The sequence below is a fragment of the Ochotona curzoniae genome, unplaced genomic scaffold, assembly GCF_017591425.1.
Source record: "Ochotona curzoniae isolate NIBS_2020 unplaced genomic scaffold, NIBS_Ocur_1.0 scaffold_4683, whole genome shotgun sequence".
Taxonomy (NCBI): Eukaryota; Metazoa; Chordata; class Mammalia; order Lagomorpha; family Ochotonidae; genus Ochotona; species Ochotona curzoniae.
Genome location: NW_024467121.1, coordinates 28,582,069 through 28,607,704, shown reverse-complemented (window position 1 = coordinate 28,607,704; position 25,636 = coordinate 28,582,069). Strand labels below are relative to the sequence as shown.

At 43.6% G+C, this 25,636-nt stretch overlaps 1 protein-coding gene across 1 annotated transcript in view; it reads left to right on the top strand.

Annotated features, from left to right (window-relative positions):
* EDARADD (EDAR associated death domain) overlaps positions 1-25,636 on the top strand; it is a 66,241-nt gene that overhangs the window by 31,564 nt on the left and 9,041 nt on the right. The window contains exon 5 of the mRNA XM_040968106.1: positions 18,408-18,453. Coding sequence (XP_040824040.1) covers positions 18,408-18,453 — 46 coding nt within the window. The remainder of the gene's footprint in view (positions 1-18,407; positions 18,454-25,636) is intronic.

Sequence of the window (25,636 nt, the reverse complement as noted above, 5' to 3'; positions counted from 1 at the left end):
TCTGTTGATTCTCTAAGAGTGTCTTTTTTTTTTAATTTCCTTAATTTTATTAATTACATTGCATTCTGTGACACAGTGTTATAGGCACTGGGATTCCCCTACTCCTCCACCAACCCCTCCCCATGGTGGATTCCTCCACCTTGTTGCATTACACAGTTCAAATTCAGTTGAGATTCTTTCATTGGAACTATTTACCAAGCATAAAGTCCAGCATCTTATTGTCCTGGTAAGTTCAATGGTTTCTTGGAGAGACCATCTCTGGTCTGAAGGTAGAACCAGCAGAGTATCATCCCAATCAATTAAAAGCCCCAACATAACATCAGCAACAATTTACAACGTTATGGTATCAATTGACATGGTATTGATTAACCAATATGTTAAAAGGAAAATGCAAGTTCTTAACCACATCTTGTGACTTCTTCATAGACATTTCAATTTTGGTTTATATACCACCAGGTTCTATACACCTTAAAATGGCTATAGATTACTATTCTGCTGTCCCGTGTCTATTTTCATTTTAGTATTTAGCTGTTTATAGTGCTGAAGCATGATTTTGCTGAACCTGGTTGTTTTTCGGGTGGTCTGAACTGGCTTATAACTCTAACAAGACATGTGTCAACAGTTTTGGTGCAGAACATTTTTAGGAGGGGTGTGCAGAGAAATCCTGAATACCCCAGTGAGGAATAACTGATCTTTGTGTCCCACCTAATGAGGCATGAGTGAATCCATGCTGACCATTTCCTGTCTGATTCTAAGCTTTCCTGTTGTTGTCTTTCTATCTATTCTAGGTTTTTTGTTGGTTTGTATGTTTGTTTGTTTTGAGGGGTTTCTGGATCGATCCTGATGGTCATTGCGAGAGAGGGTGGGGACCCAGAGCCAGAACCAGGCAAGGACCAGAGAAAGCTCCCCTCCCTAGTCCCGAAGGAAGTTCATTATTCTTCTGTGTCTGCGGACCGCTCAGGGCTCCTGGTTGTCGTTCTGATGATGCTGGTTCCGAACGGCATGGCAGAGTTTGGACTTTTTCCATGCCCTGTGGAAGCTCCAGATGGGGGTGGGTGACCTCAGAGTTCTCGGCCTCCGAAGGCACTCCTATTCCCTGTGGTCTCCTTGGCAGTTGGGATGTATTCCTTGTTGCTCGTATTGATAGTCCTTGGTGAGGATCTGGGAGTCTTCAGGGTTGGGATACAAGCCTCCTTCTGTCCACCTGCTCCACTTTGTGGGTCCCCCCCTTGCTCCATGCGCACGACCTCCTATTAAGAGGCTGCCAGGATTGCTCAGATTCCCCACTTATGCCTTTGTAGCTTTACTGTTGTCTAATGCTGACTCGAGTGTGTTGTCTACGAGTTACCAGATATGACCCTGATAGGTTGTATTTCATGTCTTCCTCACACATTTTAGGGAGATGGAAGATTTCTCTGCACTCCCTCCCCATTACGGAATAACATAGGGTATTAAGAGTGTGTCTAAGAGTGTCTTTATCTTTAGAATCAGTCTGTTAAGGTGCACAAACTGCTGGGATTTTGATTGAGATTTTATTGAATCCATAGATGAGTTGGAGGAACTAAAATCTTAACAATATTGAGTTTTCCTAATTTATTTAGTTCTTTGATTTTTAATGAACATTTTATGGTTTATTTCATATTTTTCCTGGTTTATTTCATATTTTTCAGCAAGGGCCGAAGTACTTGGGGTGTCTTCCACTGCTTTCTCAGGTATACTAGCAGGGAACTAGATCAGAGGAGCTGCTGGTGCACGAGCTGGTGCTCTGATATGGGATGCTGGCATTGCAAGTGGCAGCTTAACCCTTCACACTACAGTGCTGGACCCCAGACTTACTTCTGTTTAAACAACCCTCTTTTGAGAACTACCAAGGGATCACATTAGCCCTTTTGAGGGAACATTTCCAGTGACCCAAGGTCCCCTCTGTAGACCTCACCTCTGGAAGGTTTCAAAGCATCTCTCCATACCTCTACCCTGAAGAGTAATCCTCAGTGACATAGATGCTTCCAAGATACACAAGCCATGTCTAAACTGTGGCTGACTGTAGTTATTTTCATGTTGATTTCCTTTTGCCTTGTGGTAGACAGCAAGGTAGAAAATGATATATCGCAATGATCCTTTGACATTGGTAAGAGGTCACAGGGGAAGAGGTGGTAGAGGAGAAGAAAGTCAAAGTAATAATTAAATTTTTAGTATATTCATAATCTTCGTTGCAGCCTTTATAAGTGTGCAAGCCCATTTTTGGTACTTGTGAGGTAAAGTGTTTTCTCCACATTACAGATGAAGAAATGTGTAAAAGTTAAACTTCCAGAAGAGCCAAGGGGGAGGGGAGAACATGTGTTCTGTGTGTCCGGGGACCTCTGTATCTTTCCGTCTTCCAGAACTCTTATCCCATGTTGACTGGATCATTGGGAGCTCAGAGCTGTCACAATATGATGAATACCCCAAGAACCTTTTCAGAATTAGCAGGTCCAAGGTTTGGAGCATGAACTGCCAGAGAATGAGAAATCAGGATGCTTACAGGGTGTTAACACTTAAATTTGAAAAGAAATCGAAATGCTGCATATGAAGCATGAATTTTTAAAAATATATATGTTTTGATTTATTGAAAGTCAGAGTTTACAGAGAGGGAGACAAGACAAAGGTGTTACATTCATTGGCTCACTCTCCAAGGGGCTGTAGCAACCAAGGGAAAATGAAGAGTGCCAAGTTTAAACAGGAAATTGGATATAAACTGTTCTGGATTCTAGATACCAGGGCAGAGAGTCTAAAGTCCTTACTTTTCATACTCCAGGATCCCATTTGAGCCAGTTTTAATCCAGGCGGCCCCACTCCCATCCAGCTCCCTGCCTGTGGCCTGGGAAAGCAGTCAAGGACAGCCCAAAGGTTTGGGACGCTGCACCAGCATGGGAGTTCCAGATGAAGCTCCAGGATCCTGGCTTCAGATTGGCTCAGCTACAGCAGTTGAGGCTGCCTGGGGAGTGAATCAGCAAACGGAAGGTCTTCTCTGTCTCTCCTCCTCTCTGTATATCTTACTTTCTAAAATAAGTGAAATAAGTCTTTAAAAAATCAGAAAAAGTTAAAGCAATGAAAGCAGATGTGGTAAAAGCAGAAGTCACTCCAGATCAAGTAGCGTTGTCTGTCTTGCTGTACCAGCAATGGCATGAGCGCAGCGGTTTGCAGAAGATAAGCAAGGCAAGCTTCCTCCCTCCAGAAACCCACACGGGAGCTGAGCTTACCAGACACAGGCATATGCAGAACAAAAGACTCAAGCCAAGACTCAAGCCACTGACTGCGAGCGCTTACCCCATACCCTCAAACTGGCTTGTTGAGGAATTTTCAGGACCCTCACCCATGGGTTAGCTTGTTGATGGGGAAGGTGGAGTGAAGAGCGGCATTAGCTGGACTCTCAGTAGCTGCCAACTGTAATGGAGAATGGTGGCAGGTGGAGTGGAGGGGAGGAAGTAGGGCCTGGTGGCAGGAGCTCTGAGCTTTCAGCACAGCAAGCACAGGTCTGCTCAAACCCTGCCTGCCCCACCCCCCAGCTAATGCTTTAAAGAAAGTGGTTCTGATGTCAGAAATGATTCTGACATAACCCCACTCCCTTCCCAGATATGGAGTCATTGTGTAGGAGAATGAATGGGCATGGGTTACATTCACCTACTCCCCAAAAGTTAAATTTATGACCAGTTTCTTTTTATGTTCATACAAGCCTTCATTAAGTGTGGTTGCAAGATACATCACAAACGTGCCTGTTACCCATCATTTTCCCCATTGTCTTACTTACCACTCTCCCCTTTGGGCCCTTGTATAGGAAATCCATGAGCTTGACATATCACTTTGCATAATGCAGGTGCTTCAAATATTTGCTCTGGTCAGAGTGGAGGTCCAGTCTACTTCATCTTGGCATCATACGGCCAGGTCAATAGGCAGCAATGGTAGTCCTTTTAGGGCAGAGTTAAAAAAATATGGAAAGCAGCTGTCAGTAGTTGAGAGAAAGCAGATTTAAAATTTTTTTTACTACTAAAGCCGTCAGTATGCATCTATGTTCTGCTTAGGCCAGTGATTTGGAACCCTGGTTGTGTATTAGAGCTACTAGGAGAAATTTTAATAAAATATCAGTTCCTGAGCCTCATACCTCAGAGGTTCTGGTTTCAGTGATCAGATGAAGGCTCCAAACATTGATTTTTTTCTTTAAGGGCCCGAGCTTATACAGTGCCGTCAGAGTGAAGGAGGCTATGTTAGACTAAGTGTGTACAAGATAGAGGAAAGCAGGCATGTTCAGAGCATTAACTCTTTGTTCAATACGTACAAGTATGGGCTGCTCCTACCTGCCATCAGGTGTGGCCTGCTGAGCTGAAGGAAAAATCAGGCAGCCTGGTTGGGCTGATGGGGGAGCCAGCCCCACCTCTGCAGTCAATGTAGGTGCTGGAGGACCGTTGCAATGCTGGGGCAGAGGGAAGGGGAGAGTCATTCATTCATTCATTCATTCATTCTCTCGCTCTCTCTCACACACACACAGATGCACACATACCATGTCCTTTTCCACCTCTTAGACCTAGTAGTACAAAGAACACACAATGGGAATGCTGATATGATTGGCTTTTTTTGGGTTTGTTCTTTGTCTGTTGGTTGCTGCTGATACAGATTTTGTGTAGACTTATAGGACATTAGAGGAGAAAGGAGTTACATCTCTTGATCTGATTTTCTCACTTTGAAGAAAGGAAAACATTCTCAGAGAATTGCTTTCCCTTGCAAAAGCAATTAACATCCATGCGTGGGCTAGTGGCTCAGGCCGCCCTAACTGGCGGGTTCAAACAGTAGGCATTTACTCTCATAGTTCCAAAGGCTGGATATCCAAAATCAAGGAGTGGACAACTACTGTGGGTGTGAGGGAGAAGCTGTCACTTGTCTCTCCCCTCTCTGCCAGTGGTTTGCTGCTAACCTTTGGCATTCTACAGCTTGTAGAAGTGTCACCTCGATCTCTTTCTTCAAGCCATCATTTTCACCATTTACCTCTAAAAACACTGTTTTTCCTGGGGCAGACATTTGGTGTAGTGGGTAAGCCCCCTCATGGGATGCCCACATCCCATATCGAGGTGCTTGGTTCAAGTCCTGGCTGCTCGACTCTCTTTCCAACTTCCTGCTAAAGTGCACAGTTGAGGCAGCAGATGATGGCTCTAGGTCCAGTTCAGGGGAGGTCTCTGCCTTCCCATGTGGGAAACACAGATGGGGCTCCAGGATTCTGACTTCAGCCTGGCTTAGCCTTGGCTATCGGAGGAATTTGAGGAGTGAACCAGCAGATGGGAAATCTCTGTTTCTTTCTCTCACTTTGTCTCTCTGCCCTTCAATACACAATGAAAATGAATGTGTAGAATGGTTTTTAAATGGTTAGCTAGTTCCAAAGAGGCCCACATTCTGAGTACTGGGCTCTAACATAGAGATTTGGGGGCCACTCTTCAGTCTAGAACAGCTTCAGTACCCGGGTGTTGGTGGTGCTGGCACAGTGATGGCGGAAGATGATGCCTTTTAGGCATTTCACCGGTGGAAAGATGGGTAAGTCATAGCTCCTAGCTTCCGGGATATTGTGTACATCGGTGGCTAGTAGTTAGTAGAAACCCGAAAACATACACTCTGCTTATTAACATTCTCCTCTGAGTGCATACCGGAGTTTCCCCAACTCACTCTGTTCTCTTGATTCATTTTGCTTTCTGGCTGTAGAGGTCATGCTTGTGCTGGTGTGTTTTTGGTTGGTTGGTTCTCCTCCCTGTGCATACTCATCTTTTGCCAAATCGCAATGCCTTTCATATGAAAAATCCTGAATATTTGTTTTAAAATGTTGACTGTAACAGAAATCTAGGAATACAAAATGCTTTCTGAGAAACGATGACTTTTCCAGAATGACAGTGACATGCTTATTAAAAGAGGAAGCAGCGCAGACTGCTGCAGCCATCTGTGAACTAAACTGACATACGGAAGGTCTTTTTCTCTCTTTCACTCTGCCTTTCAGATAAATAAATGATATAAGCTCTGGCCATTGCAGACATTTTGGGAGTGAATCAACAAATGGAATCCCAGCATTCCATCTCTCTCCTCTACGCTCCCTGCCTTTTTCTATCACTCTGCTTTTCAAATAAGTAAGTTGTTAAAAAAAAAAAAGAGGTGATTAAGCCATGGGTACTGTCTTTGTGAGTGGACTAATGCTGTTCTCGTGGGAGTGGCCCAGTTGTAGGGAGAGCAGGTAGTTATAAAGTGTGTCTGCCTCTCGTGCTTCCTCTGGAGTGTGCTCACTTCCCTTTCTGCCCTTCTGTCATGGTGTACAGCACAGTGGGGCCCGGGAGAGGGGACCTCACTAGTGGTGGCCCGTCTATCTCTGACTTCCCAGCCTCCAGAATTGTGAGCTTAAATACACTTGTTTTCTTTAGAAGTCCCAGCTTGTGACATTCGGTTATAACACAGAAGATGGACTGAGAACAGGAGGCAACCTCGGAAATCATGCTGGACTCTGTGCTTTACTGATAATGCTGCCTGAGACAGCTGACAGTGAGAGTTCTGGAGCCTCGCCCAGCACCACCCACTGTCCCGTTCTCAAATGCACAATATTTCTGAGTTGGCAGCAATTGCTGTTACTGTTTGCTCCGGGGCCTTTTACCTTGCTTAAATCCAGGGATATTTTGGCTGTGCCATAGATCTTGGTAATATCAGTCTGACAGAACAGAATGGAGTAAATGTCCCTGGGATGTAGTTGGTAAATGGAGAGGGGTGTTTGTTTCTTTACCCTGAATTGAGAGACAGCAGGCAAAATCCCATCCAGCAGCCTCTGGCTCGCCAGACTATCTGCATATCCAAAGCAATTATGTGCATTATAATAACAGGGAATGGACCCCAACCAGCACTCTCCATAGATGGTATCTGCTGTGAGTCAGTCCTGCAGGCCTCTGCCTGCTCCTCTTGATATACAACAATCTTTTCAAGCTCCAACAAGAGCTGTTTAATGGATTGGTGAGTGCTTCAGTGTGTGTGTGTGTGTGTGTGTGTGTGTGTGTGTGTGTGCGCGCGCGCTCTAAAGGAAACTCAGTTCTTCTTTACTTGGTAATTCTTTACTCCACCCTTACTTGAAGTTTAGATAGTGAGGAGCCAGTTCTACCAGGTACAACTAGAAAAGCCTTTCCTAGGGCTTACAACTGGCATCTTTAGCTCTGAGCAGAGAGCTCCCTTCAGTTGTAGTACCTAACTGCCTGTCCAAGTATACTGGACTTTCTTGAACCAGGCCAGGAAAGGATTCTTGACACTGAGTGTTCTTGAGAGGGAGCAGGAATCTGAGGGCCAGTCCCCCTGGAGTGGAAATCATCTGTCCTGTGACCACAGGCACACTGCCCCCTCCCACCCACTCTGCTTTTGGTGATGTATTTGCACAAGAGCTCATGGACCTGCTCTTTCATTATAGGAAGGAGTCAAAAAAAGTGCCACAACAGAACAGTTAAACTCACCACTAGAAGTTAAAAATGGCCGAGTAATACCAGATAAACTTGATTAGGTGTCTTTAAAACAATAGACATTCTCTCTTCCTTTCTCTGTCTTTAATGATCCTAGACAATTTTGCTCCAAACAGGTCCCACCTTCCACTGTTTATCTTACTCTCCCTGGTCTGGGATCTTGAAACACCCCTTTTACCCTTTGTGTCATGCCACCCATGGGAATGATCAGCCTGGGATCCCGTTATTGCTGAGAACAAACCCTTGGCCCCAGATTCTGAAGATGCCCACTCTGACGCCAGCCTCGCCTTGTTTCTTCCCTCTCTCCCTTTGCAGGCACGTTTAGCTATCAGTACTGTCCTCTCTCTATTAGCACTCATAGCCTGTGAAGAGACACTAATGTTGCTGTAGACCTTGAGTCCCAGGCCTCCAGCGTCCCTCGGGCCTCCTGCTGGCTCAGTCTGATCCCCAACATGCTGTTGACACCCTTACTGATTCTTTGTGAAACTTCCCTTGCCAAACGCCTGACCTGAATAAACCAAGACAGCCTGCATCCTTTGTTTCAGATTGTTAGTAAAAATAATCAAATGTAATCTCTTCATTGCATTTCAAATTCATACTACCCAACCTCAGTCTACAGTGTGTGAGAGTGCAAACTGATAGCACACTTCTGTTATTTGGCAGACTCTGTTACTCATTATTCTAGCAATCTCAGAAATCATAACAGAATGCAAGATATATTTTGTGGCATATGAGGTAGAGTTGCAGATAACATCCATGCCCATTGGTAGGAACAGGTTGAATAAAATGATACATGGATGCTGTGTAATATTTTTAAATATTTATTTGAAAGACAGTGGGGAGAGAAAGAAATTTTCTATCCACTGATTCCCCAAATGCCCACAGGAACCAGGGCCGGGGCAGACTGAAGTCAAGAGCTCCATCCAGGTGTCCCATGTGGATTGCAGGACCCAAGCACTTGGACTATCTGCTACTACCTTCCCAGCTGCATTAACAGGGAGCTGGATCAGAAGCAGAGAATAGACCTCGAACCAGTATTCCACTATGGTTATGCATGGAATGCATAACAAGTACACACAGTGCTCACCCCATAACTGTGTAATATTGAAACATAAAGAGACCAGTGGCATTAAAAAATATCCATGATATACTGTTAAACATAACGCAAGTTATAGACCAATATGATTTCAGCTGAAAAATCTCTCCCTGTATGTTGTCAGTATGACTATCATTAAGAAATCAGATTGTGGGCCCAGCGCGGTGGCCTAGCAGCTAAATATGCCGGAATATGCCTTGAATATGCCGGGATCCCATATGCATGCTGGTTCTAATCCCAGCAAACCTGCTTCCCATCCAGCTCCCTGCTTGTGGCCTGGAAAAGCAGTTGAGAATGGCCTTGGGACCCTGCACCCGTGTGGGAGACCCGGAAGAGCTCCTGGCTCCTGGCTCCCGGCTTTGGATCAGTGCAGCTCTGGCCGTTGCGGTCACTTGGGGAGTGAATCATCGGATGGAAGATCTTCCTCTCTCTCTCCTCCTCTCTGTGTATCTGACTTTGCAATAAAATAAATCTTTAATAATAAAAAAAAAAGAAATCAGATTGTAGCAAGGACCTCTGGGGGATGACAGGATTGAGAAAGAAAGATTTTGCTCCCTTTTTATCCTTTTTTCTAAAACAGTATAATTTTGAGGTTTTTTTTTTTGTACTTTTTGTAACTTTTATGTGTTTTTGAAATAGAAGTATTAGAATGTCATTGCAAAATGTTAATGACATTTGGCTCAGTAAACATGTCATATTTTGACACTTGAAACCAAATGAAACCAAATGGTCTCTCCAGTTAGCAGATAGTTATGTACTGCAGGGGAATTTAAGACTGAACTGAGGAGTTTATTCATGTACTTCCTCTCACAATTCAATGGGTCTGTGCTCTTCATCACTTGTGTAGTATGTCCTGAGCTTGTGAATGCAATAGATGTAAGCAGGACTCCCTCACTCACTAACATTCATATCTACATGGTCTACTTGTATTTTCATGTACAAACCATAATCTCCTGCGAAATACCTTGTGATAGTTCCGAACAACAATCAACTGTACTTCATACACACAGGGAAAACCCATTTATCTTTCATCTTTGAAACCATAGCAGAGGTATGAAATTACACCCGAACATGCCCGGCGTCAAAGTTGCAGGAAAGTCTTTGACCCTCACTTCAACTCCAGAAGTCATGGGTCTGCCTTGTAATTGGATAGAAAGCTCACTGAAGAAAGAACTAACCGTACTCCACAAGCCCACAGGTTTGCTCTCATCCTTGCAAAGCACTGAAGCGTTTGCTCCAAGTTCTCATTGTTCTGTATTTAGCTCTTTCATCCCCAGTGAAGCTCTCGCTGCTCCCTGAGGTCTCACTTGAATTCTTACCCACCTTTTCATCAACCTTTCTTGTTTTGTCTTTATAACACAATATTCCTTGTGATACCAAAATTATGTTCGTACCTTTGTTACACTACTGGGTTATAATTTTGAGGCAACACATTTTCTTTGGTCTCTATATCCCAGGTCTTAGAATGGTCTCTTACACCACCCAGTGCTCAATAAATGTTTCCTGAATTTGATCCATCTCAGAAAGCCAGTTTCTGGATATACTTTCAAATGAGTGGAGCTGTGTTTCTATATGTATTCTTCAATAGAAAGTATACTTACTGAAAAAGAGCTAAATATGAATTGGCTTTTTGGAGAAACCCAACCAGAGATTCATAGTCTAGTCCTAATATTAAGACAGGGGGTAATTAATATATTCAGAGCAGTTACCCAGATCCTGGGTCTGTCTTGGGAATTCTTATCACTGGCCATGTGACACAAGAAAGTTTTGAACAGTCAAAATCCAGACTAAAACAGAAGTGCTGTTCCAAAGATACCATCATGTTTTGTTTTTGTTTTTGTTTTTTTTTTTTAAAGAGCAGGTAGATGGGGCAAAGATCTTCCATCTACTGGTTCATTCCTCATAATGTCTGCAACAGCCAGGGCTGGTCCAAGACAACACCAGAATCTCTGAATTGCATTTGGGTTTCCCACATGCATGGCAGGGATCCTAGTATGTGGATCATCACCTGCTGCTTTCCAGTGTGTACATTAGTGGGGAGCTGGAATTGGAAGCAGAGTTGGGACTTGAACACCGGCACTCTAACATGGGATGTGAGCATGTCAAGCATCTTAACTGCTTGCCAAATACCCACCTCACTCCCAGATATTTAAAACTCATAATTTCAAGCCCACTTATTAAAGTATTTTCTTAAATCAGCAATCAGACTTAACATTTGCTGTTCTCCCAAAGAAGCTAATTAAGGTTACCGCCATCAGGTGAGCAGTGGCAAAATGGTTGGGTCTTCATGGTGGTTTCCAACAAGAGTTAGATCATATCAGATGAATCATGCAGTTATCTTGTGCTTAGTCTGCAAAATAATGAAGATAAGCTTTTTATTAATTAGCAGAGCATAAATGCTTAAAGTTCAAACGAGACGGTCCTGAGGAGTGTGTTTCACAGACAGCTGGCCCCTGGGTATCAGACGTACTGCCAAAACCTGAAATTTCAACAGATTGCGTTTTAAAGATGGGATTGGTTTTTATTAGTGGCTAACAAATCAGGTAGTAGCAGCTCCTCTGGGTATGGCACAATAGTCATTTTTGTAAGGCAGCTTCATTGGAGCAAGGAAACAGCATTGTACCAAAGAAAAAAAAGAATCACTTGGTTAGCAGTGGTTTACCTCAGGTTACTTTCTTAGCGTGGATTAAAGCCCAGGTTGACTGGACCCCTTTTGATTGGTGACCGTGAATCTCCTAACTTTTTCTTCCAAAAAATCAGCCGATCTGGAGACATGGCTATCATTTTGCTGTTGATTCCTCAAAAGGTCAGGTCTTACCGGTGAACACCTTAGGTTCCAGTTTGATGACACGGAAGCTTCACGTGAATGGTTCTTGCATTTTGGGTAGTTTTGTTGGGACCTAGTCCAAGAGCTTCGTCTAACTCAATGGCCTCCCATACATTGGGTTTAACAGAACTTTCCTGTCAGGCTGTCAGTGTCTTTGTTCATGGTAATCCATCTGCACGTGACCTGCACCTTCAACTGGGAGCTGAGAGCAGGGCCTTGGTGTCAACTCTCAGGTGTAAATCTTTAGCTGGTCTTCGTCATCTGGAGCTTTCAGCTCCCTGAACAGAAACGGGGCCCCACAATCACTTTACAAACCAACCGAATGCAGAATTCTGTCACTTAGCCAGCTGTCTCTTTGCTCAAAAAATTCTTGGCAGCACTTAACACATTTTGCCTTAATATAAGGTAATTCCCTCCTGTTAGCAATGAGAAGGTTTTTCAAATGAGAGTTTTCTTTACCCTCCTTGAAGATATAAAACATTCAACCTTGCAGTGCATGAGATTTTCTTAAGGTGATTTTTGAAAAGCAACCATGTCCAGACCTCACACCACATCAATTAAATGAGAATCTCTCCAGCTAGGGTTGAGAAAAATGAATATCACACTTTAGGGAAGTTAGACAAATTATCTAAAAACATTCCTATATGATTTATGAATTCCTAACATATGTCCCCCTGTTCCCCACTTGAGAATGGTACTCATGCAATGTTTCCACATGCTTCCTTCAGTGTCCTCTCACCCAGCTTCACAACTACACAAGAGTTCAGCATCTTCCTGTTGCCCAGCAGTCTCTAAAACATGCTTTTTCTTAATTGTGACAAAAAGCACACATAGTTTTCTGTCTTCGGTTTTTAAGAACACAGTTCAGTGACATTCGGTACATTCACAGTGTTGTACAATCAGCACTACTATCCATTCATGAAACTTTCTCGTCTTCCCAAACTGAAACCCTATCCCCGTTAAACAACCCCTCGTTTCCCCTCCACCATTCTCCTTTCTCTATAAATTTGGCTGCTCTGGGTCTCTCCTACGAGTGATTAGACAGTATTTGTCCTTCTGTGACTGGCTTATTTTACTTCATATAATGCCCTTAGGGTTCATCCAGGTTGTGACATGTGTCAAAATTTCTTCTTTTTTAGGCTGAATAATACTCTATTGTATGTTATAATATACCACATTTAAAAAACCCATCCAACCATTAATGGGCACTTGTGCTACTTCCACTTTGCAGTTTTTATGAATCATCCTGCTGTTAATATGGATTATAAATACATTTTCAAGACCTGGAATTCAATTTTCTTGGATATATACTCAAAAGTGTAATTCTTGGATTGTGTGGCAATTCTATTTTCAATTTTTGACGACACCTCCTTCTGTTTTTCACAACTGCACCGTTTAACATTCCCACCAACAGTGTTCACAGGTTCTGATAGCTTTGCCTTGTCACCAATACTTTTATTAATTTTTAATATTTGTCTTATTTTTGTTTTCACTTTTTGATAGCTGGCATTGCAGCTCAAGGAAGGTAGTGAGAGCAGTTTTGAGCCTGAAATGATTCTATCTATTTACATAGCATTAGGGCAGGATTTCTTTTTGTTGTTGGTTTAAAAGATCATCCTGTGATAGTAATTTTGCAATTCATACAATGCAGTAGACTGCTCATTTAAACTGATACTGCCAGAAAAAAAAAATCACTGTGTCTAGATTAAATCTTCTTACCTCCTTTTTCTCCAAAAGTTCATGAAGCCACACAAATGTTTTCCATAAACACTAAACTTTACTATCAAAAATAATGTTTCAGAGAGAACCCTATAAAGCTAGAGTACTTGTAAAAACTCAGATGTAAGGAAATTTCTGCATCCTCACGAATAGTTTAAAGACCTTGTTAGCCTTACAGTCAGGCATAATTGCTAGTTGGAATGGATTCTTTTTGAAAGAAGGAGAAAGGATGGTCAAACTGCAGGTGAATGCTGCTAATGGGCTAACAATGCCATGATACCCAACTCCTACCAAAATGAAGGGTTTGAAAACATCTTGAAAGTTGCTCCGGATTTCCTGTACTTCCATTCTGTAAGATTTTATGTAAATTGAAAAAAAATTGTTACCTAATTATTTGTAACGCAGAGTGACAGAGAAAGAAAGAGATCTCTCTTTGATTTACTCATTCATTCCCCAAATGGCCACACCAGCTGAGGCTGGACCAGACTGAAACCAGGGACCTGAAACTCCTGTGGGTCTCCCACATGCATGGTAGAGGCCCACATGACACACGAACCGTCATCTACTGCATTTCCAGGGGCATTAGCAGGAAGCTGTTCAGAAACAGAATGAATATATAGGACTCAAACTAGCATTCAGGATGCAGGAGTCCCAAATGGTGGCTTAATACACTGCACCACAACACCCACCACAAAATTGAAATTTTAATACCTTTACAGTCACTTTTTAAATAAACTAACTCTTTACACACAGCTTTGTCTTTCATATACACAGTCAGCCTCACTCAGAAACTGTTCTCTTTTCTGCAAAACCAGTGCTTTACATATTTTCCAACTTTACTCAGAATGAAGGCAAGGTGTTTGAACAAAAATCTCCCGTGTTCGTTACTTATACATAGCTAGCTCTTGGGTCTTAGGTATTTGGAAGTCATGATCTAACCCAGTTTGGGGTCACCTGCCTGACACATGACGTGCACCCACAGCTGTAATCAGGTTGGATAAGTGATCTGGTTGGTAGCTGCTTTTCCCCAGCCACATGCAGCAGCTTAGAGGAAGTCGGGTAGAGTGAAATTCGTGCAGAGCTAAGCATTGACAGGTACTCAGTACTTGTTAATGACCTGAGGGGACTCGTGAGGATGAGGCCAAGAACTGGTGACCACGAGACAAGGCTGAAAAGCATTATGATGGGATGTAACAAGAGTAAAGAGACATGTAGAATAGCAGCCCATGCATGGTTGGAGAAAACTCAGGTCCCTTTTATACTTATCTCTTTCCTCCTCCCTTGCACAATCCTCCCTGCCACAGTCTTGGTGTCAGCCTGGACTCAGACACATGCCCCACCGCATTGTATGGACAAGGCACTGGGCCTCAAGGTCTGTAGTGTGGTGTGGGAGACTCCAAACCCAGCAAAACAAGTGTCTCATGAGGTGACCTGTACAGGATGCTGTGGCACACTGCAGGGCACAGAACCCACATTGAGGGTTTGGAAAAGGTTCCCTAGAGGAAGTGATGTGTGAGCCGGTCTTGCAGATGGGAAGGTTAAGCAGACTGAAGGCTGGGCAACCCTGAGAAGTGTTCTAAGATACAACCACATCCGGCCACTCCTATGGCCTCACGGCCCACTGGGGACAAGTTGTTTGCTTCCACTGCTCTGCTAGAAGTACTCCTCACCAAGTCTTAGCGTCACTCAGTCCTCAGAGCCCATGACCTACCCAGGCCTCCAGCTTTGTTTCTCTTCTCTTTGGCATTCTCTTTCCTTTCTCACTCCTTTCCCTGCCACCACAATGCAGGCGTTTAGTTGTGACCTTACAGTTTGCTCTTCTCTGCCAGTCTCTTCTTCCGTAGTCCCTATGGAAGGGAGTATAGGTCTATGTCTTGCCCTGGCCTCTCCCCAGGGCCAGTACTGTGTTTGCAGCTCTCATAGGCATCTCTGTTGGGTGAACTTCACCTCATAGTCCTTCTCCATCACCTCTTCAGAACTTGCTCTTCATCTCACCTCCTTTGCCTGTGTCTTTGCAGTGGTTCTTGCTTTGTCCCCTCCTCTCCAGTTGAGTGCTTTGGGTTCTTATTAATACTTACCTGTGTGAGTCAGCTATGTTTCCTGTTCCCACACCACCTGACCGCCAAGCTGTCCCCCACCTCCTTGTGCCTTGCTGTCTACAAACAAGGCAGGTGCTCCCTGAACTGATCCTGGGCATCACTGAGGATGCCCGACTTCCAGATGTAACCCCTATATGATTCCCCCTGTGTATAAGATGCAGCCCAATTCCATGGACAGGTCTTGGTCAGTTTTCTCCCTTTCATCTCCCTCCTGCCCCACATGTTTCTTAACATAAAATACCTTGTAGTGGCCAAATTCTTTTGCACGTCCTTGCCAGTTCCCTAGCACCCCTGCCTAAATGTCCCTTCCTCCTAAGCGCCCCTCCATAGGTCCTCAGCGGGCCCTGTAGATCTCTCCATCTGCAAGAAGCTGCCTTTGCTTTTCTTTTTTTACCCTCAGAAAGTTTTCCTCCCTGACCCTCTCTGCACCTTCCTGTGGGGACTCACCATCCTGCGCCTCACATTGTAGCTGTCTGTGTGGTCTGTAGTCCTCTAGGGTGTCTGGGAGCAGGCCTGGAGGGCAAGGTTTCAGTTCCAACATGGGGGCTTGTGCAGAGTTACTGTTTAATAAGAGGGTGTTCGATAAAGATAGAAATGTGGTTACAGTTAGGCCATAAAAATTACAAAAAGAAGTCTTTATTTTTGCACTTAACGATTATACTCGTAAAAAAAGAAAAAAGAAAAAAAGAAAGTAGTATAATGTATAATCAGAGCCAAGAACAGAAGAACATAGATAGTAATCTAAGTGCTGGCTTCATCAACCTTCACAAATAATTCTGACATATTGCCTGTCTACACCATGGGAGATGATGTTGGCCAGACATTGACTTAGATGACATTTTTTTCCAGCTCATAGGGAATCAAGTCAAATATGCCATGTAGCCTCATTTTTATTTATAGAAAAGTTCATGTTTGAGCAGGGGCCTCAAATACCACAGAACCTGTCAAGGTCTAAACATGTGTGTCTCTCGTCACTACCCAAAGTTCCTCTTTTCTGTTTCCTCAGCCCAAGTTTGCAGTTCAGTGCACAGAGCAGTAGATGTGTGGATAAAAGCGTACACACCTGCCCCGTCCTGCCGGAGTGCCGCACGTGTTGCAAGGCAGGTCCTCACACGACCGCTCAGAGCGAGTAGTGGCCCAACACCATGGCTCTGAGCTTAGCTTTGCAAAGCTGCGTGGACTATTGACTGTTCCTTCAGAGACCTCCTATATCTGTTACAAATACTCATCCAAACAAATACATACACATCTAGAACTGAATAAGAGGATGATGAGAAGGAAAAAGTTTCAAGTTAGTAGAGGGAAAACATGATTTATGGTAAGCAGATCGGCTCTCTGTCTTAGTAAACACAGAGGTAAGGAGGGAAACTCAAACCAAAGCAAGAATTCTATAAATTATGGGAGCGGAAAAGCCAGCTGATAAGAGATAAAATGGTCTTGTGTGGAAAACAAAAATAGACTTGTGGTTGGACAATAGATGTCACCATGCTGCTAAGGAGTGGGGAGTGAGGAGAGAGTAAGCTTGGAGTGAGGAAAGAGGTTTATTAGAAGACACAAAGACTGGCTAAATGCGTATAACACACTGACACCCTGGAGCTAACACAGCTTTAAAGATGGAACTCTTGGAGACCTGTGGGTGCAGAGGCACCTGAGCTGAGTCAGCGAAGGAGCCCCCCCAAAGCCACAGATGGGAAATCTGAGAGCAGCGTCAGTAATGGTATATCTGTCTCAACCTAGTGCCTCCTTGGCAGTACTGTGAACAGAGGGGTGACACTAACTGACCCCAGAGACCTTAGTTATATAAAGATGAAATTAATATCTCTGCCAGCCTCATGGAAAACACACACACATGCACAGAGAGTGGAGCCCTCCTGTGTATGAAGTAACATGGCCTTGGTTGTGAAAACTGAATCCCAGAGGCGAGATGGACTCTCAGAAGGGTTAGTCACTACTTAGTCACAGTTTGAGTTGATTCGCAATATTTACTATTTCAGTAAATGAATTTAATAGGTAAGGGAAAGAATTATAAAACAGTAAGCCCAACAAAAGCAGACAGGAAATAAAACGACCCATAATGTAAAATAAAACAATAGCACCATTTTGCATGCACTGATGCTTTTTAAAAAACAAGGGCGCTAATACATGTAGAAGAAATTTACTAAGTGTCTGCTCTGTCACACACACTGTCCCATAAAATTCCTGCCTTCATGGAGCTTACATACAAAGGACTCATGGCCTCATTAAAATGTCATTCTTGGAGCCAACATCGTGGCTTAGAGTGTAAAGCCACTATCTGCCACGCTGGCATAGCATGATGTGGACTCCAATTCCTGTTCCAGTTGCTCTACCTCCAGTGCAGCTCCTTAATAGTAGCCTGGTAAAAGCAGTAGGTGATGGCCCTAGTGTTAGGGCTCCTGCCATCCACTTCGGAAACTGGGGAGAAGCTCCTGGCTGCTGGCTTCAGCCTGGCCCAGTCCTGGCTGTTGCAGCCATCTGAGGAGCGAACCAACAGATGACAAATCTCTTTCTCTGCTTCTGCCTCTCTCTCTCTCTCTGTAGCTCTGACTTTCAAATAAGTGCATATTTTTCTTCTTTATTATTATTATTTTATTTTGATGATCTTTACGTAGTTGATTAAGGCACAAAGGGTCAAGGGTTAAGAAAAGTTGGGTGAGACTATTGTTTCCACATTCTCTTTTTTTCCTTCCTGTATCCAGGGGAAGGAGGGAGATAAAGGGAGAAGTCCCACCCAGCCTCCCACCCATCCCAGGGTCCCCAACATGCAGCATGCTCCGAGGGCACTGCCCAAGAGGTTTTGATAGTTCATCAGTTCTGAATTGCTGCCAATCTCGCTATTCCAAGCAGGATGAAATTGCTCCAGAATCCACTGGCTGACATAGTCCACCTTAGTGTCTCTATTTGCCCAGATTTTCACTGCCAATTGCATATTTTTAAAATCATGCTTAAGATCCAACCCTGGGATTTTGATGGAAATTTAATCAGATTGGACAATTGATAATGTATCTCTGCTCATATGTGGATATGTTTTTAATGTTTTCATTGCGTTTAAAACTACTTTTTAACAGATTAAATAGAGTTTGCAGATACAGTGCTAAGAATATAATAATATGTGAATATAATTTTAATGAAAGCTGATTTTTGGATTTTAGGGAGAAGAAAATGGCTTTCCAGACAGCACTGGAGATCCCCTTTCAGGTAAATGATTGGCTCTAAAGATACCTGGGCTGTGGCAATAGCTGGTATGGCAGATTAAAGACAATCTGTTTATCATTAACTTTTAAAGTTCATGTTACAGAATACGACAGCTTTCCATACCGGTGATGACATAGCAAACTCTAAGGAAAGCTGTGTCTTACACAATTTCATAAATGCTTTCTGGCAGTATTGCCTCTGAATGTCTTTGCTTGTGAGGGGCACAGCAGGGTACTGAATTGGATAGATTAGGATTGGGCCTTGGTAGAACCCATCTGACCCTGTCTCCCTCCTGAGAGCCCCAGTGTTGACATTACTGGTGACAGTGGTGGAGTGGGGTGACTCCCGCACACTTGAGACAGATCGGACCAGCATGGGAAAGCTGTGGCTGCTTCCACCTCTTCTCGGTAGTCATGAGCCAAGGGACCCCCCCACCCCCCCCCGAGTCTCACTCTTTCTACTTCAGGTATGTTTAAACAATGAATCATTTAAGTTTACCACCACCCCCTTTTAAACACCAGACCAAAATTTTGGCAGTGTTTAGATTTCTTTTTAAAATTAATCATGAGGAAGATATAGAGTAAACTGTAAAATAAGTTACCAGATTGAGCTTTTATATCATTTCTACTTATTTATTTATATGAAAGAGACAGACAGAGACCATTCATCTGCTGTTTCATTCCCCGCCCCCAATACCTCAGACAGCCAGGACTGAGCCAGACCAGAGCCAGGAGCCCAGAACTTAAGCTGGATCTCTCATGTGGGTGGCAGAGTCTTAACTACATAAACCATCAACTGCTGCCTCCCGTGGCATGCATTAACAGGAACCTGGAATTGGAAGGTAGCTGGGACTCAAACTCAGCAGGTACTCGGATGTGAAATGCGGATATCCCAAGCAGTGCCTTCAACCTCAATGGCAAAGGTCCATCCCTAATCATTTTTTCAAAACCCAATAAGCCCACCAGTACTTCTTACATTTTTAAAGCATTTTTTAAACATTTATTTGAAACACAGAATTAGATATTTTCTAGCCACTGATTTACTCCCCCAAATGACTGCAGCAGCTAGAGCTGTTCTAGACCACAGTTAGGATCCAGAAGCTTCATCTGGGTCTCCCATGTGAGTGGCAGTGACCCAAGGCCTTGGACCATCTTCTGCTGCTGCTTTTCCTAGGTCTTTAGGGAGCTAGATCTGTAGTAGAGTGATCAGGACATGAACTAGCATCCATATGGGATGTGAGGATGGCAGACAGTGACTTAGCTCGGTTTTCCACAATATAGGCCCCACTTTTTATATCTTTTAAAACACTAGGGGTAGGCTTTGGTACAGCGGTTAAGTTACCACATCCCACAGGAAAGTGCCTGGTTCAACTTCTGGCTTCTCTGTGTCTAATCTACATTCCCACTGGTGCTTGCCCTGGGAGGTAGCAAATGATGGCTGAAGTAGTTGGTTCCTACTACCCATTGGGAGACTAAGTGGAGTTCCAGGCTCTTGGCTTCCACTTGACCCAAGACTGTTGTTGCAGGTGTTTTGTGAGTGAACCTGTGGGTGGAAGTTCTCTATCTCTGCTTCTCTTCTTCTCTGTTTCTCTGCTTTTCTCAGTGTGTCTCTCTGCTTTTCAAACAAAATGAAAATAAATAAATTTTTAACAATTTTAAGAAATGGTTAAGCACCAACATTTTTTACGTCTTTTGCCTGATTGGTCAGAGTTTTGTTTGTTTGTTTCTTCTTTTACTTTTTTTTTAAGAATATCAGAAGACCCCTGTGGTCCTTGGCCGTAATCACTGCAGGTGACCAATCTGGAAAATTAGAAAATACAATGTGTGTTTAACATTGTTTTTTCCTTTGTTGCTGAATATACCAAAATAATACATGTTAGAAGCAACAGTTATCTCTGGGTGGTGAGATTCTAGAGAAACTTTTTAAAATTCAACACATTTTCACTAAAGATGCACCATATACCAGGACCTTTAAGGAGACCTTGTACAAAATCATACCAGTGGGAGATTCTAGTTGAGGCTATGGCTCCAAGTGTGGCCACCTCATCACTGTTGTAAGAAAAATCCAGGAGGAGTCTTCCCATTGGGTTTAAGACAGACCCAGCAGAACCCATCCGATATGATCCTTTCTTGGACCAGAGGCCTGAATCACGGGGCTGATGGGATTCCCTTTTCCTCAAATGTTGTACAGGCTCAAAGCAGAAGCACCCCGCTGGATGAGATGGGTGAGCACAACACACCTCTGGGTACAAGGAAAGGAAGTTCTAACAGGAGGGGTGTATCTGAACTCTGTGTATACAAATGCATGTGTAACAAGTGATTAGATACCGGCAGGTATACACAATGTGTGGTAAAATAAGCTAGGAAATTTCTAAAAGCTTAACTGTTAATCTGAATTTGTAGATTTCCTATGACAGCACTTATTTCTTGTAATTTAAAAAAAATTCTGAATGTGAACTTTTTAAGGCCTCATACACACCACACTAATGTGACCTATTAGCTAAAATTTTTAAAAATTAATTATTTATTTGTGAATATCTGCAATTCCTCTAAGGACTCTTAGGAGTCGCAATATTGATTCTTTTTTTTTAAGATTTATTTATTTTTATTGGAAAGTGAGATACATAGAGAGGAGGACAGAGAGGAAAATCTTCCATCTGCTGATTCACTCCCCAAGTGACCTCAGTGGCTGGAGCTGAGCCAATCCGGAGCCAAGAGCCAGGAGCTTCTTCCTGGTCTCCTATGCAGGTGCAGGGTCCCAAGGCTTTGGCCATCCTCTGCTCTTTTCCAGACCACAAGCAGGGAGCTAGATGGAAAGCGAGGCTGCTGCGACACAATCTGGCACCCATATGGGATCCTGGCATGTGCAAGGCGAGGACTTTAGCCACTAGGCTACCATGCTGGGCCCAAAATCTGTTCATTCAGAATGAATGGAGTAACTTTAATCAAGCTTCTGATGGTCTTCAGAAATTTTTGCTTGTATAAGAATGAAGTGGAAGGTTTTCAAAGAAAAGAAACTGCACAGCTGTAACAGGTCATGCGATGCTGGAACTTTGCAGACACTCCCTGAAGTAGTTCTTGAGAGCTAAAGTTGCACAGTTGGAGTCAATATCACTAGCACCTCTGCTGGTGCTTGGCACCCAGGAGCATTCAGGTGTTCTGTTTTCTGTAAACAAATAAAGAAGAGACATTTACTTAATGGCTTCACTCTTGGATGAACAACCGGCAAAAGCAGATCCAACTATTTCGCCTTTGAATGAGGGTAGGGACTTAAGTATGATTTATTCTGTTGTGCCTACACTGACTTGGCACATGTCTTGTACTAGAACTCTGCTAAGCACTGTATAAACATTAACATACCCGTGACAGCCCAGTGGGTAGCTTCTGTCCTTTTCTTCATCTACTTTAGGTGACTGAGGCACCCAAGGCAGCCATGTGTGGTTGTTAGAAGCAGCAGGGTTCAAGGCCTGGGCCTGGCCTGAAGCCAGCTCCCAACAACCACTCATGGCTGCCTTGGGTGCCTACTATAAATGAATCCCTGTGTAACACGGGTGTTTAATGGTGAGTGCACTATAGGACAGCCAAGTTCAGACCTCCACTGTTAGACAGGATCTTATGTTGGATCAGAGCCCCAGTCCATGTCAACACCTCCGGAAGTCTATCTCTGTGCCCCTTCCACAAAAACTTGCCCCTTCCATGGAAGAAGCCCTGGGGTCTTAACTCATAACTTGGCTCTTATTTAATTGCTGTGCTTTGAAAACCTTGACTGTCCACAGTCTGGTACACAGGATTAGGTAAAACGAGCCATGCGGGACACCAGCATGGAGGGAGGTCTGTACAGCAGCAGGGAAGAAAGAGAAGGAACACATCAGGCATCAGCTGGTGCTGGACAGATGAGTCCTCTTTGCAGAACCATGGCATCCAGAAGCAAGCCCGCCCTCGCCAGGGATGGAGCCAGCAGTATTTGTCCTGGATGCCCTGTATTCAAACAGCAACCACAGTTCAATTCAGCTGAACAAAGCAAAGGAGGCAATAAAACTTTACATTGTCTTCATATACATTTTCAGAACAAAAACGTTTTAGCATTAAAAGAAGGTTCAGTCATCAATTTATCTTAAAATTCCCCAGGATTGGAAGAACTCAGCCCAGTGTGCCCAGTTCATTGAGACATCACTCTTTATTTAAAAAATTGAGCAGGGGCCCGGCACGGTGGCGCAGTGGCTAAGGTCCTCGCCTTGCATGCCCAGGATACCATATGGGCGCCGGTTCTATCCCGGCAGCTCCACTACCCTTCCAGCTCCCTGCTTGTGGCCCGGGAAAGCAGATGAGGACGGCCCAAAGCTTTGGGACCCTGCACCCGCGTGGGAGACCCGGAAGAGGCTCCTGGCTTCGGACCGGCATAGCATCGGCCGTTGCACTCACTTGGGGAGTGAATCATCGGACGGAAGATCTTCTTCTCTGTCTCTCCTCTGTATATCTGCCTTTCCAATAAAAAAATAATAAAAAATAAATCTTTAAAAAAAATTGAGCAGGAGCTAGCATCATGGCCCAGTGGGCTAAGCCACTGCCTGTCACACTGGTACTCCATGAATTCCAGTAAAAGTCCTTGCTGCTCTGCCTCCAATTTGGTACCCTACTAATGCACCTGGGCATGTACCTATGAATACCAAAGTGCCTTGGTCCTTACCTCCTGTCTGAGATGCCCATGTAGAGATTTGGTCGCCTGGCCTCGGCCTGGTCCAGACCTGGCTGATACAGCCATTTGGAAGGTGAACCAAAAGATGGAGGATTCCTGTCTGTTTCTCTCTGTGAAATTCTGCCTTTTAGATAAATAAAATAGATAAGTAAAATTTTAAACTAGAAATTTAAAAAATAAAAATTGGATAAATTGTTGAAGAGAAGCCCTGGTTCTGGCACTCCCTTCTCATGGCAGTGAAACCACATGGCTACTTAACACTTGTTACCAGTTTCTCCAGGATTGCCTGACATGATTCAGCTTTTGCTTGACCTAAAACTAACTTTCCCTTAGAAATGAATGGGAAATAGGATCTTGGGTTTCTAAAAATTAGGTACATAATGTGACCCTTGGTTAACAGAGCTGTGTCACATTGTTTCAAACCACATGATTTAGACTCATGTCAACTATTATGCTAGCTCTTTCATAAGTAAGAACTTGTTTTCTTCTTCTGTCGTTTTGCATGTGAGTTCTATACTCTGATTTTGTTTGTGGATAAGATTGAGGCCCAGCATAAATTACTTGTCTGGATCCACCCAGTTTGTCAGCTAGACTCCCCAGTGCAGCCATCAACTTGACATGTCATGAAAGGGTGTTTTAAAGAGAGAAAATGAAATCATGTTGTTTTCCCCCTTTGGTTAAGAGATCAAACACCCACCAAAAGCCCTTGGGTCAGTTTCTTAGGAGATAAAAAAAATTCTTCGTTACTTTCTAGCTCATGACATGTAACTATCTGTGATAAATAATGCAAGGTAGATGCACCCTAACACCATGATTTATCAAAAGCTAGGATCCGACATTTTAAATGCATTTACTTGCAGCTACATGGAAAACCATACACAGAAAAAAAAATGTGAATTTAATGCCTAATAAACATGACTATATGTGACTCTACTTTGACACTTGCTAACATTTTTCCAGCTCCAAATCTGACAGTTTGTAGACACCTGAGTTGGTTTATTTCAGAACCAAAATATATTTCTATCTAAAGTTGCCAACATAAAATGTCTACTGTTTAACCAACTTTGAATGAAGTCAAGGCCTTGCTATCCAGTGTCATGACAGTGGAGCTGGGAGCTAGCAGTGGGCCCAGAGCTTCTGGGAGGGAGACACCAGCTTGGTCATGTACAAGATAAAAGGGCACTTCCCCTGCAGGGAGGCACATTAATTCAATCTGTGATCCACTGCCAACATCCTGACTGGAGCCTTTTCTAGACTCCACTAATCATGACCTTTGTGAATTCTGCATCTTGTTCCAATTCACAATTAACTGTTAATTGACCTGTATTTTATAATCTGCCAACCCAAAGCATAAGAGTTAAACATGACACTATAGGACATTAGCCATTTCTTGACACTTGTCCCTAAACATGCTTGCTTCCAGAACCCATCTTGAAAATCTAATGTAAGATGTATGAGAAAGGATGGTGGACGGCACAGGGTGAAGGTCGGGGTCGTCGCTGAGTAGGAAAGTCCAGTCGCTTCCTTCTGAGTCTGGGGAAACATCGTGTATCTGAGGCCTCTTAATCACCCAACAGACATGGTGTCTCCCAAAGAGAAGTGACTCAATTTCCAAATCCAACTTGGTCAGATCCTTTTGACTAAGTACTAGCTCTCTTGGAGATGTCTTTAGGGCAGTGGTTTTCATCCCTGGATGCACATTAAAAGTCCAAGAAGAGCTTTTAAAAATTCCTATGTCCTGCTTGCAACCCTAGACTAAATAAGAATCTTGGTGGGTGGGACCGAACAGTCAGACTTTGCAAAATTCCCCAGGAGTGAGTTGTTCCATGCTATGGTGCAAGTGGATAGCCAAGTATTTTTCAAAGGGCTGTGGACTGTTACCCGTCACCCACAGCTGTTCATTGCCACATTCTCACCATGTGCTAGGACACTGCTTTAGCGGATTATCTCTTTATGACCACCGTGTGAGATAGGTGTTGCTGTCCCTGTTCAGAGGAAATGCAAGATGCAGGCTTAGCCAGCTCAGTAACCTGTGCAAACTTTAATAACCTCTAAGGCTCATGCTGTTAAATTCCATGGTGCACAGTGTTCTCCCTGGCAACGAGTATTCTTTCTTCTACTTTGAATATGCTCAGTTAGTATTTTTTTTTTATTTATTTATTTTATTGGAAAGGCAGATGTACAGAGAGGAGGAGAGACAGAGAGAGGAAGATCTTCCGTCCGATGATTCACTCCCCAAGCAGCCACAACGGCTAAATCTACTCCAATCCGAAGCCAGGAGCCAGGAACTTCTTTCCGCGTCTCCCACGCAGGTGCAGGGTCCCAAAGCTTTGGGCCGTCCTCTACTGCTTTTCCAGGCCACAAGCAGGGTGCCAGATGGGAAGTGGAGCTGCCGGGATTAGAACTGGCGCCCATATGGGATCCCAGCACATTCAAGGCGAAGACCTTAAGCATTATGCTATTGCGCTGAGCCCAGTTAGTATTTTTTAAA